This window comes from Eumetopias jubatus, unplaced genomic scaffold, assembly GCF_037043125.1.
Source record: "Eumetopias jubatus isolate StellerSeaLion01/CBP00866 unplaced genomic scaffold, mEumJub1_p1.0 scaffold_3, whole genome shotgun sequence".
Taxonomy (NCBI): domain Eukaryota; kingdom Metazoa; phylum Chordata; class Mammalia; order Carnivora; family Otariidae; genus Eumetopias; species Eumetopias jubatus.
Window position 1 is genome coordinate 106,439,654 of NW_028274809.1, and position 14,189 is coordinate 106,453,842.

The 14,189-nt window shown below is 38.6% G+C and overlaps 1 protein-coding gene across 2 annotated transcripts in view; it reads left to right on the forward strand.

The window, feature by feature from the left end:
- The window catches only part of CNTNAP5 (contactin associated protein family member 5), an 855,278-nt gene that overhangs the window by 383,686 nt on the left and 457,403 nt on the right, over positions 1-14,189 (forward strand). For both annotated transcript variants that reach the window (XM_028101360.1, XM_028101361.1), the window contains exon 5: positions 6,801-7,004. In XM_028101360.1, the coding sequence (XP_027957161.1) occupies positions 6,801-7,004 (204 nt within the window). The remainder of the gene's footprint in view (positions 1-6,800; positions 7,005-14,189) is intronic.

The following is a 14,189-nucleotide window of genomic DNA, read 5'->3' on the forward strand; positions in this document are numbered from 1 at the left end:
GAGGGCAATGCATTTCTACTCCAAAAAAGCCTCTCAGATATTTGTGTGGTTTCCCTGGCCCTCTTAAGAAAGCACTGCTCTTAGTAAACTTGGTCTCTGAGTGAAAGAGGAAGTGCAGAAGAGCAGGGACCACAGGGAAATTCATATCAACTTTTAAGGAAAAGAAAATTTCCTACTTAACATTATCTTCGTTTTAAATTGGCATCTCCTGGGCGCCTGGGTGGCTCAGTCAGTTAAACATCTGCCTTCGGCTCAGGTCATGATCCTGGAGTCCTGGGATGGAGTCCCATATCAGGCTCCCTGCTCAATGGGGACTCTGCTTCTCCATCTCCCTGTTCCCCTCCCCCTGCTTGTGTTCTCTTGTGCCACAAGCTCTCTCTCCCTCTCAAAAAAATCAATAAAATCTTTAAAAAAATTGGCATCTCTTTTCTTATACACACATCCCCATAGGCATACATTCTCCCCAGTGCATGCTTAAGGCTCAGTGTACAAAGTCATGTACATTCTCGTTAGGTATGAGATGTAAATTTCATGTAGTTCTCACACCAATCCCCTACTTTTAAGAGGAAACATTGATGGTTTCTGTGTCACACAACTCATTCCCAACTGGCATTAAGTAAGTTCACATGTGTATGCCTTTGGGCAAGGTACATAATCTTTCTGTGCTTTGGTTTCCCCATGTTATGAATGGGAAAAAAATATGGACTTTGCAGGACTGTTAAGAGCATTAAATCAGGCAATGTGTGCTAATTTGTTCCTTTATTCCCCTAGACAATGGATTACTTCATCCAGAATAAGAAATCTCTATGGGTGGTATAGAGAGGCAGAGATAAAGAACAGGAAGATACATTTAGATTTGTTAGTTACTTTCTTGGTGCCCTTAAAACTACATTCTGAGGTAATTACATGCTTTTCCACCTGCCAATGAGGATCTATCTCTACACACCTTCCAACACACTCCATTTTATTTCTTTTCTTTTTTCTTTTCTTTATTTTCTCTTCTTTGCTTTCTTTTCTTTTCTTCTTATTTTTAAAAAGAATCTTCTTTCAAGTTGCTTGTAAGACAGAAAGAAGGTGTTCATGTCCATAACCAGACTCCACACCACAAACTAAGTCCTGAAAGTGCTGAATGAGAGAATCGAGACAAAGCAGTTATAATAAGATCTAAAAAGGAAAAAGCAGCATATAATAGAATTGTTTTTCTTAACAGCCACAATTTAAAAATATGGGCCTTTATTATTTTCATTTGAAATCTGCTTATCCAAGTGAAATTGGGAATGCTGGGTACTTCACACAGCTCCATACCGGGAGGAAGTATTAAGAATTCAGCTGAGAAAGGTTTTAATTCTTTTATAAATATTTTTTTTTCTTTTTTAACCCCCTGTTTCTCCTTCTGAGAAATGGTTGATGCATTTTGGGTGTGACCCCATATTATAAAGGTTCAGGGTGTTTGCCTGAGTTCCCTCAGATTGGCAAAATTTTTCTCTCATTAGCTGTTGGTGGTCTTAGGAGGAAAGCTTCCACTCTCCACCAGACCAATTCTTTGCTTTCTAAAGGGGGCCTCTCACCTTTTCACCAGTGAGCATGTGTATGTGGGTCCTGTAGGCATCATGTCCCAGGTGGCTGAGTGTGTGATTTCGCAACCAGGCTCTTCAAAGTTGGGGGCAGGTGATGTGGCAGGAAGTCAGGGGACAATCAGTAGTATTACCTTTGGGCACAGGTTACTTACTGGGTCACTAAGTCATTTCACAGGTGTTTCTGGACAGCATAATGTTCTGGGCCCTGTGTGGGGCTCTGAATTAATGAAGTGGTTAATACACCTCTGGCCCCTGCCCTTGTGGGAAGCGCTGTCATGCTGGAGAGCTGGACTATGAACACATCGGGAAACAACCAAGAATCAAATTCTTGAGATTTGGGAGGTGAATTATGAAGGAAGTAGCAGGGTGTTTAAGAGAGACTAGCTAATGGGAGGAACCTGTTAGGAAAGGCCAACCACCTGCCTGAGAGCTGAACATCAGAGCCTCATGCAAAAGGGGGCAGCCCTCGTGAAAGTGCTCAGCACACACAGAACAGGTTAAGTCAGATGGGACAGGTTGGAATCCAGCCTCTGACAGTTGCTAACTTCATACTTCCTCACCTTTTTGAACCATAGTTTCTTCATTTGCAAAATTAGAATAATAATATTATGTTCCTCATAAGTTGATTGACATTAAGTAAGTTCACATGTGGAAAAAAAAATTACACCATTACAGGGCTCCTGATATGTGCTCTGCATATGTTGTCTGGATTAACCACCACATTGCACATGCACACACATTGAAAATACACTGTGCATAAAGGGGAGTCAGGGTTGGGGAGGGAAGTAAAAGATGAGGTGGGAAAGCAGGAAAGCCAGATCATGGGAGAGAGAATTTAATTCTTAGTGTAAAGAGAGTTCACTGAAGAGCTTTAGCGAAGACCATGTGTGATGTTATTTATGTTTTATGAGGATGAGAGAATGGTCAGAGGGAGGTAGCAAACGTTGAATCAGGGAGGGCAGTTATGAGGCTATTTTAAGAATGTGGCAAGTGATGATGTAAGCTTGAATGCATACCTGCTCAGTGTGATATGACAGACACCAGATCAAACCATGTTCTTCATATCATCTTTATCTGGCAATGCACAAATCTTTACCACTGTAGTAATGCCTTTGGATTAATGATGGATGGAGGATGGTGAAATACTGAGTGATTCTACATTTCCAAGTACAGTTTATGTAATTCTCACCACGACTTTGTAGGGTGAGCTTCTCTTAGCTCTATTGCACAGATAGGAATACTGAAGCTGAAAGAAATCAAGAACGTTGCCACAAGTCCTCCTGCTAGTAAATAGCAAGACTATAATGGAAACCTGGGGCTGTTAGACTTCAACAATGTTTTTGTTGTTTCTGTTTGTCAATTGCTTCTGTTAGCTTTAGGTTTCATGGCAATATGGAGATGTATTTTCTTTGAGGTAACCTAGGTCATCAACACTTCACTAAGTCACTAGATTAGCTAGACATTTGAGGGAGTGAAATGTAGGTCATTAATGCCATGATGGATCAGGAGAGGGGTGTGTAGGGCCCTGGAGTGGAGAGAGGAAGAGCCTGGCACTGTAGGCTGAGACATAAGGCATGAGGTGTGTCTTCAAAGCAATAACACATTCCACATTTATTCATGAAAGCATTTGTCCCACACTCATAGACAATATAGTGTTTCAGTTCTCTATTTCCATAACACTGGGTGTGACCTCTAGTTTTAGCTCAAAAGTCATATTAGCTTGGCTGTCCATAAATAGTATGTGTCATGTCTACTCGTTCAACACCAAAGTTCCTAAGGACCCAGTTCCTAACCTGGAGTCTGGTGCAGTAACAGAAGGGAACAATAAGAAGAGAACATAAATTTATAATGTATGCACCCTGAATACACAAAGAATTTCAACTAGAGTGTGAGAAGCTGAAATATGACAGAAAAGGAAAGTTGGGGCACACTTGGCATCCCCTGGGCAGTAATCCATTGAATCACAAAAAGTGGAATCGCACCATTTTGGGTGAGAAGGTGGAGTGTCAGCCACCAGGTTGTACTGGTTAGGAACTCAAGTCCCTCCAGTTATCTCAATCACTACTAACACCCCTACCATCTATTATTGATTTAACACAAACAATGTGCCAGACATGATGGCATCACTTGGTATGTATTATCTCTTTATATGTGTTATCAGACTTAACTCTTACCACAGTCTTCTCTAAAGGTTGTTAATTACTCCATTTTACAGATGAGGAAATCAAGTCTCAGAGAAATAGAGTTGCCCAAAGTGAATCAGCTAACAAGCTATGACGACCACTGTTTAAAATCCATGACCTTATCTACACTATGACTCTCATTATTCCATGATTGATCACAGGTTTTTGTCTGTAGCCTCCATCTGGTTGGGTAGGAGTTGAATTCAGGGGGCATGTGTAGGAGTAGTGATTGGCTGGTATGGGAGGGGACTAAGGGAAGTGGGAATTGGTGAAACCCTCTCTGCATCTGGAGTATTTCTTTTTAGGGTCTAAAGAGTCATCAGCAACCTTTTGGTTAGAATCACTTTGTTCCATAGGAATAAATGTGAAATTGCATTTTAAAACTAATTACAGTAAAAGTATGATTTCATTTTTACTTTCATTTCAGAATTTTGGCTTCACAAAGAATGTTTCAATTTGGGCAGCTTGAATTTGGCCAAAATAATATATTTAACTTATTGTGTATGTTCAAGCTGAGCATTTTAATTGCTTGGTGAATACTGAAAAATTGAGATTTTCTGAGTACTTGATTTCAAATAAGACTAATCCTGCCTCCTCCATATACCCATTCACCACTGTCCCACCTACATAAGATGGTATATAATAAGTCTGTTTCAAGTTATATTAAATAGCTTTACATTTTCTCTATTATAAAAACAATAAAAGTTCTTTGTAAAAGTTTTTATAATTAAAAAAATGGGAGAAATAATGTGAAAACAACAAAGAACACCTCCCAAATAGAGTATCTATTAACTGATTTGTAAAGGCTTACTTTTTTTAGAACAGTTTTAAATTCACAGAAAAATTAGGTATGTAGATTTCCTGCATATTGCCCTGCTTCCATATGCAGAGCCTCCCTTATTATCAGCATTCCCCACTAGAGTGGAAAATTTACTACAACTGATTAACCTACACTGACATATCATTGAAAAAGAAAATCTGTGTCCTAAAATGGCCACCGAGCCAGCTAGAGAGTTCCAGTCCTTGCCCCGGGGCTCTTCTGGGTTCTTCTCGCTGCTCTGCTTCCTGCAGGTACCAAAACTACCAAGTATGTGGAAGTAGAAGTGTATAAACTGCCCCCTTTGTGCTCGGGGCTCAGACTTTTGGAGATCACTCTCCTCTGAGCCTGCCAGCGTTAAATAAACCTCTTATCCTCCAAGATCTCCCGGTGCCACTTTGTTCTTCTGTCAGGCGATCCAGTCCAGGTTCCATAACATCGTAATCACCTAAAGTTCATAATTTATATTATGGTTCACTGGTGTTGTATATTTTATGTGATTGGACAAATGTATAATGACATGGTATCTCCATCATTATAATATCATACAGAGTCTTTTCTTTTTTTTAAATTCAATTATGTTATGTTAATCACCATACATTACATCATTAGTTTTTGATGTAGCGTTCCATGATTCATGGTTTGCATATAACACCTAGTGCTCCATTCAATACGTGCCCTCTTTAACACTCATCACCAGGCTAACCCATCCCCCCACCCCTTCCCCTCTAGAACCCTCAGTTTGTTTCTCAGAGTCCATAGTCTCTCATGGTTCATCTTTCCCTCCAATTTCCCCCCCTTCATTTTTCCCATGCCCTATAAATCCTCTGTGCTCCATCAGTTCATCCTTCCCTTCCCCAACTCAGGCAACCACTGATCTTTTTACTGTCCCCATAATTTTGCCTTTTCTAGAACATTGTGTCATTGGAATCAAATAGTAGCCTTTTCAGATTGGTGTCTTTTACTTGGTAATATCCACTTAAGTTTTGTTCATGTTTTCTCATGGCTTGCTAGCTCATTTCTTTTTAGTGCTGAATAATACTCCACTGTCTTGATGTACCAGTTTATTTTTACATCCACCTACTAAAGGACATCTTGGTTGCTTCCAAGACTTGGCAATTATGAATAAAGCTGTTATAAACATCCATGTGCAGATTTTTGTGTGAACATAAGTTTTCAACTCCTTTGTGTAAATACCAAGCAGTTAGGTTGCTGGATAGTACGGTAAGAGTATGTTTAGTTTTGTAAGAAACCACCAAATTGTCTTCCAAAGCGGCTGCTCCATTTTGCATCCCTACCATGAATGAATGAGAGTTCCTGTTACTCCACACCCTAGCCAGCAATTTTTTTGTCAGTGTTCCATATTTAGGCCATTTAAATAGGTATACAGTGGTATCTCCTTATTGTTTTAATTTGCATTTTCTTAATAACATATGATGTGGAGCATCTTTTCATATACTTACATGCCATCTCTATATATTCTTTGGTGAGGTGAGAATCTCTGCTAATATTTTGGCATGAAATTTTCAGATATGTTTATACATATCCACTAAATAAGTTGATTTAGATCACAATTACTTGACTTTCTCTTTTTTTCTGCTTTAACAATAATAATTGAACATTTTTATATATAAAAATAAAATGATATATATCACTAACACAGGATAAGGCAGGGATGGTAAGCATGCCATGTATTTGCCCTCCCTATATGAACAGCAGTCTTCCTTTACTGCACATTCTTTTCCACTGAACTCAGAGAAGACCTCAGAATCTCTCTCAACACAGGTTCTATGAAGTCAGTGCTATTCAGTTAGATGTGGAATAATAGACTATATTTTTTCATCTCTAACCTTGAACCTGAGATTAAGGGATCAAGTGGCTCCAACTATCAGAACAAATTAATAATGAAGATAAATCATGAAAGATTATTACTACCAGGCATCTGGCACCATAGAGTCTGATATAGGTACTTGTGGTATTCTTACCCTGTCCCCTCAAGCAAAATATGACATATCACTAATGAGGGGTTTTAATCCCCCTAAGTCTAATTAGGTTTGGTCTAGAGTATATGCTTTCTGTTGAGGTGGGACCTTCCAAATGTCAAGAACATTCCTATAAATTGGAGAACAACAAAGATGAGAAGCAGTAAGAGCAATTATGAGAATATTCACTGATCTCTCTCTCCCTGTCCCTCTCTTTCTCTCTTTCTCTCCCTGTTCCCAGAATCAGATGTTGCTGACTTTGATGGCCGAAGCTCCCTTCTGTATAGGTTCAATCAGAAGCTGATGAGCACTCTCAAAGATGTGATCTCTCTGAAGTTCAAGAGCATGCAAGGAGATGGGGTTCTGTTCCATGGAGAAGGTCAACGTGGAGACCACATCACCCTGGAGCTCCAGAAGGGGAGGCTTGCCCTGCACCTCAACTTGGGTAGGGTCTGGTTTTGTTCCTTTCCATGTTGAGCTATCAGGAATTCTATTTTGTGGTGGGTCACAGTTTCTTATCGCTCTTGTGTGTCAGGTGGAAGTCACTGGAATACAAACTAAGTGACATTTTCTCCTTTTACATATTGAAGAAGAAAAAATAAACATTTGTGAAATAGTTAAGCCATAGATGGCATTCTTTCTAACTAGATAATATTGGTAAGTAGGGATCACTACAAGCTCATATATATTTATCTAGCTACCTATTTATCTGTTTATCTCTTTTAATACGATTTAACTTGAGCAAGTTTAACACACATGCACACATATTTTAATGAATAGAATCACAATCTATTCTGATTGGTTATTTATGAAAGTTCAGTCCCAAGAGAAAAATAGAGAAGAGGCATTTTAATTCATTTAGTTTATTTTTTGTTTTTATTTGTTTATTATTGTTATTATTATTATTATTATTATTATTATTATTATGGTTAAGGAGAGAGAGGGTTATATGTATAGTGGGAAAGTCTAAGTCTAAGTCTAAGTTTTTGGGCATTCCCATGTCTTTTTAAGGGAAACACTGTTTCCTTTAAGTGCCCTGGCTATGCCAGGTTGAGCCCTAGACTTGCCAAATGCCAGCTAAATTAGTATAATGTCCTGCCTCCTGTGTATTTAGGACACCCAGCATGGCCTGCCTCACCACAGGTAGGCCATCATTATAATTTCATTGTAATCAACTTCTTATCCCAGGGAAAGAGAGAGAAGGGCTCAGCCTCCTTTGTATCCTCAAAGGTACTTTTGAAGGAAGAGTGGACCAAGTGCTGAGTGCAGGGGGCAGAATTCCCAAAGGTGCAAAGGCAAACCAAAAAGCTCTTCCATAGCAAAAGAAACAAGAGAGAAAGAAAGAGAAAGAGCACCCAAGTTGAAGAAAAAGGAAGTTCCATTCCTTATGAAAATGATTCCCTGCCTCTCATTGATATTTGTTAGTATTAGGAGTGAATATTGTACTTGTGGAAGAGAATTGTCGCTAAGTATTTGCTATCAAAGTAAAGAAAGACAATCATAGCAGAACTGAGTTTGTAAGTTTAAGTTGCATGGAAAACTGAAAAAAATCTCAGATAAACACATTTTCACAATTAGAAGGAGAGACATAAGAATGAAGATTAGTGTGGACTCACCTCAAAAGCCAAACAACATAATTCTTTATTTTGAGGCATTTCTGAGTATCTTCTTAACCACCATGGTGAATATTGGCAGAGAGAACATCTGGAATCCCAAGTTTAATTCATAAAATTGACGTCTAATGCATTAGATTAAATATATATCAAAGGCATCTTTAGAAGCAGAATTTTATCCAGAAGAGAGTAGTAAGATGATTTGCTAATGACCTGATTAATTGTATTAACATACCTAAAGAAGCAACTTATCAATGAATTATCTGAAGTGTGAGCATACAAATATTCAGGAAAAATGCATCAGTTCATTAGCTGGCCTTCAATTTTCAGGAAGGGGATATGGATGAATGGAGTGCAGTCCTGCAACTGTATATGGCTCAGAGAGCATTGTGCATTGTGAGGGAAGTTACTGTTACTTGTCAATAGCAGAACAGGTGTCTTCTACTAGTTATACTGAATCTGCCAATTACTGTCATTTATATTCCAAATTAGATATGCCATTCCCCTTCCAAAGCTCTGTTCCAACATACACAATCCAATGTTGTAAACCAGTTTCACTCACAGTATTGCATGAAGGAAAGGAGGTGTGTTCATGCATCAGATCTATTTTAATTGCAGACTTGTGCTAGCTATTTGTTATGGGGAAAGTCACATGACCCAGAAGTCTCTGTTTACTTATGTATAATCTGGGGCTAAGGAATAACTATCTTGCAGAGCATGGACATGAAAACCAAAAATAATATAAATGAATATTCTACGTCAGAAGTAAATATAATGAAATAGCAAAAAGCGAGGCTCTTAATATTCCTCATTTATTCAACAAAAAAATATCTGAATGTCCCATATGCCAGTCTTCCTGAAAAGAAATGGTATATGAGAGAAATAAATCAATCAGAGAAAGACATGTATCATATGATCTCACTGATATCAAGAATTCTTCATCTTAGGAAACAAACTGAGGGTTGCTGGAGTGGTGGAGGGTGGGAGGGATGGGGTGGCTGGGTGATAGACACTGGGGAGGGTATGTGCTATGGTGAGTGCTGTGAATTGTGTTAAGACTGTTGAATCACAGACCCGTACCTCTGAAACAAATAATATATTATATGTTAAAAAAAAAAGAAGAAGATAGTAGGAAGGGAAAAAATGAAGGGAGGAGTGGGAGGGGGAGATGAACCATGAAAGACTATGGACTCTGAGAAACAAACTGAGGGTTCTAGAGGTGACAGGGGTGGGGGGATGGGTTAGCCTGTTGATGGGTATTAAGGAGGGAACATACTGAATGGAGCACTGGATGTTATACGCAAACAATGAATCATGGAACGCTACATCAAAAACTAATGATGTAATGTATGGTGATTAACAGAATATAATAAAATAAAAAAAGTTAAAAAAAAGAAATGGTATATAAAATGAATAAGACTTGCTCCTTGCTGTGATACATGGAAAAGAAAAGTTTTTGGTTTTTTTTCCCCCAGATTCCACGTTCACTGTATTTCTAATCATCGTGGTGACAAAGTAAAACCTCATTTAGTGAATGATTCAGTAGTAAGAATATGTTCTTTCAGTATTCTACAGTTTGAGAATTTCTTCATCTGCTTGGAAAATGAAATGTTGTGGATTTGAGTGTTCCCTGTACTTACCTGTTTGAAGCAGCCACCCAGGTTTCTTGAAGATTAGTACCAATCTTCGTGTTTTTTCTCTAGGGAGATGCTGCCACATATCAGTTCTTTAGCCCTTCATACCTCAGAAAGAGCTAACAGATCTCTCTGAAAGCACTAAGGGGAAAGGAGGATGATAATTGTTCTGATTTTCTCATAATAGAAAATCTGTAATGTAGGTTGCACAAGGGAAAGATAAGATTTGTTCATTGCTGTAGTTCCAGAATTTAGTAAAGCACCCACCTAATATAGGTACTCAAGGTAAAATGAGTACAATGTAAAAATGGGTTTCCATCTCAAATATCAGGGCCTGACACAATACACATTATTACTGTTGGGCTTGCTCACCCCCAAGACTGTGCTCCTGACTTCCCCATGAGACTCTCTCTCTCTCTTATGATGGAACCCTGATATTTACAGAATACCCACAATATGTTAGTATCCTGTCCAATCCTCAAAGCAGCCCTAATAGGTAAGTAAATATTAGCCCCAGATTACCTATAAGGAATATTAGTCTCATAAAGGATAAATCACTCTTTCAATTTACACAGCTAGCTATTAGGTATGGTCACTATTAAAATGTAGCTATATCTAATTATTTTTTACTATTTTCTTCAGGTTATAAAATATGTCAGTTTTAGAAAACCTGAAGAAAAAAAAACAAAGGTAATTATATTGAAGGAAAAGAAAATAAGTCAACTGAAATCCTATAATTCAGTCATTTCTCCTATTAACATTTTGGCATGTTTTTCAAATGTTTTTTTCTTAATTATTTATATGAAATTTTACATATTATACAAAATTCATGTTCTTTCCATGTTGCCACACAGCTTCCAAAATGGAAAGAGTTCATATTATCCACGATCATGTTTATCTTTTTTTAAATTTTATTTAAAATCAATTAATTAACTTATACTGTATTATTAGTTTCAGAGGTAGAGTTTAGTGATTCATCAGTTGTGTATAACACCCAGTGCCCATTACATCATGCGCCCTCCTTAATGTCCATCCCCGTTACCCCATCCCCCCACCCACCTCCCCTCCAGCAACCCTCTGTTTCCTAGAGTTAAGAGTCTCTTATGGTTTGTCTCCCTCTCTGATTGCATCTTATTTTATTTTACCCTCCCTTCCCCTATGTTCATCTGTTTTGTTTCTTAAGTTCCATGTATGAGTGAAATCATATAATTGTCTTTCTCTGATTGGCTTATGTTTATCTTTTATTTTTTTAATTTTTTTAAAGAAATGAATCAATAATGGAAGGAAAGAAGGAAGGAAGAAAGGCATGTGAAGAGGAGGGGAGGGAGGGAGGGGGAGTGAGAGGCAGAGAGGGAGGGAGGGAAGGAGGGAGAGACAGGAAGAGTGAGAGAAAGAGAAAGAGGGAGGGAAGGAATGGAGGGGAGAGAAGGAGAGAAGGTAAGAAGCAGAGAGAGAGAGGGAGGGAGGGAAGGAAAAAGGGGAAGGAGAGAGAGGGCGAGAGGGAGGGAGGAAGGAGAGGAAGAGGGAGAGAGAAGGAAGAAGGGAGGAAGAATCTGAGAATACAAGTTAGTGGGCTAAAGGATGGTGCTAGGCCAATGAAGAGGTAATTTTTCCCTTCCCAGATCCCATGGACACTCCAGCGGTGCATCCTTTAGTGACAATTATCCAGTGTGTGTCCCTTATATAATCTGACGTTACAATTCAGCAATTCTAGGAGTGGAGGGGTTCAGCACCATGGCCAGTTGCCGAGGCTGGCCTTTGGATCCATATTGGCTGTGGTTCTTCGTAAGTGATGCTCTTTTCTGACTGATTCATTGCCAATTACCCCTTCTGTGGCTGACTTGGAGAGGTCAGTTCTATGGTGAAACCGACCTAGGTCATTCCCATTTAATTAATTTCTTAGGGAAGAAAAATGATTTTTTTTTCTAGAAGTACTAATGGGAAAGAGATTTCTTTTCTTAGTCCGTTCCTCTTCTCACTTTGTAACACACCTCATTCACACCACCTGTGACAGTCTGACCTCTGCAGAATTCCAACGGCACTAACCCGTACATGCAGGTGGGAGAATCAAAGAGCAGATATTACATGACTGGGAAACTGTTGTAAGAACTAAGCAAGACATCAATACTACATGTAGGTCATTCATCCTTACAAGAGTTCAGTGCCTTTGAACTGAGGCAGAATGTGCAACTGCAATGAGTACAGCTGTAGTAAAGTGAGAATCCAGGAATAGCATAAACACATGCACAGCAATGCCCTTGGGGAGGCAAGCATAGGATGCAGAGGCCAAAGCAGTTGAGTGAATAATCAACTCATTGTGATATCTTGAGATACTGGTGAAAGAATTGCACATTCTCCAAAAAGTCAAATGGACATTGACATTAGCTCTTTTGAAATCTAGACATTTGAATGAGCCAACCCACACACATGTATAAAATGTTTAACGTGTTTCTGAGTTTGTACTGAATACTATGGAAGATATTTTGAGTGCTACTGTTTTTCAAGAGCCTGCACTCGGGGCACCTGGGTGGCTCAGTCATTAAGTGTCTGCCTTCCACTCAGGTCATGATCCCAGAGTTCTGGGATCAAGCCCGGCATCGGGCTCCCTGCTCCGCGGGAAGCCTGCTTCTCCCTCTCCCACTCCCCCTCCTTGTATTCTTTCTCTCATTGTGTCTCTCTGTCAAATATATAAATAAAATCTTAAAAAAAAGAGCCTGCACTTAAGCACTATACTAGATATATTAAATATGTATTCCATTTAAAGTCACATGACAGTCCTACAAACTATATCCAAACCCATTTTACAGGTGAAGGAACTGATGGTCAGTGATGTGCAGTCAGTTGCCCAAGATCACATAGTTCCATTATTGTAGACCTGGGGTTGGAACCTCCTCCAGGCCTACCCCAATGTCCTGACATTAATAATTAAAATGTTCTAAACCTTTATAAAACAATTACATATTAAATATCATGAAGTCCATGTTCATGGGTAAGCTGTGACAATGGAGTGGGGGAGAGGAGCCCAGAAATGCTTTATGGATGAACCCTGACTTAAATGGACATTTTATTATAAAAATAGTAAAGGAATTCCAGTGTTTCAAAGTGTCAGGAGATCAAGGTGCACCCCATTTTTCATTACTTTTGTTATTAATGTAACAGGAATCTGTTGAACAAGTATGTTAAGTCAGGTGCTGAACTAGCCACAGGGAGTTAAAAGTTGATTTACCAGTCCCTGATTTCAGGGAGTTCTCAACGTGGTAAAATAATTATTTCTATTTAGATTTTAACTTTGTAATATTAACTTAAAGTATATGATTCTATGCTACCAAAACCATATACCATAACTGTATTGAGATAGCATATTTTTAAGGTAGTGAAGTCACAGAAGATGGATACAAATTAGAGTCTGGACTTGAGCAACCACCCATAAATCTAGAGAGTGTTTTATTGAATGAGATTTATAAATTCCCTAACTAAAGACCTATGTTTCATTGTTTTAATGATACATAAAGATTTGTTCTGGTTTGAGTGTCAAGCCCACTGGAATCATGTTGCTTACAGTTAGTTTCTGATTTTTTTTTCCAGAAAGTCTCATTTGGGCATATGGGAGAATATTCATTAGCCCTGCATCTTTCCAAGCAAGGGTCTTTAAAATACTGGGTAACCCATGGAGTTGAAATTTGCCTTCTCATTCTAAAGCCTATGCTTCTCCTTTAGCATTGCCCCATTCTTCTTTTCTACAACTCTCTGCTTTCCATCCATCGAATTCTTTCCTGAGACTCTTCATTCCCGCTAAGCTAAGCTACATAACATACATGTATCTATGGTGGGATGCAGATGTTCAGAAGGTAAGAAACGAGGGTGAGTGGGAGTATATTTTTTTCTCAGTAAGGTAGTGGTGAGAATATTAGTGTTGGAGTCAGATAGAGCTTGATTGTCACCCTAATTCTTTGTTTGCTTGAGTAAGTCATGTGGCTTCTTTGACACAACACTTTTTGTAGGGTTTTGTTCATGAAGAATTGAAACAACATAAATAAAGTGCTCACTTTATGTGAGATGCTTAATAATATGTGAATACCAATGTTGATAATCTGAAAAATTACAAGTGGAAAGGTTAGTTCTGAAGGTCAGATGAAGTCAGGCATTGGGGACTTCCATATGAGTGCCCACCTATTTCATTAATTGTAAATGAAGGCCTTTCCACAAGTGACTTTTTGCTGAAATACAATCTTAAACAAGAGTTCCCATTCCCTTTTGTTCAGGCTATCTGAAGTTCAAAGATTGAGAAAGTTAAAGTGACATCCATGTTTGAATTGTTCAGATAAGACCAAGCAAGGAGATCTAATCAAAGAAGACTTTTGGGTGAAAACACTGTGATATGTA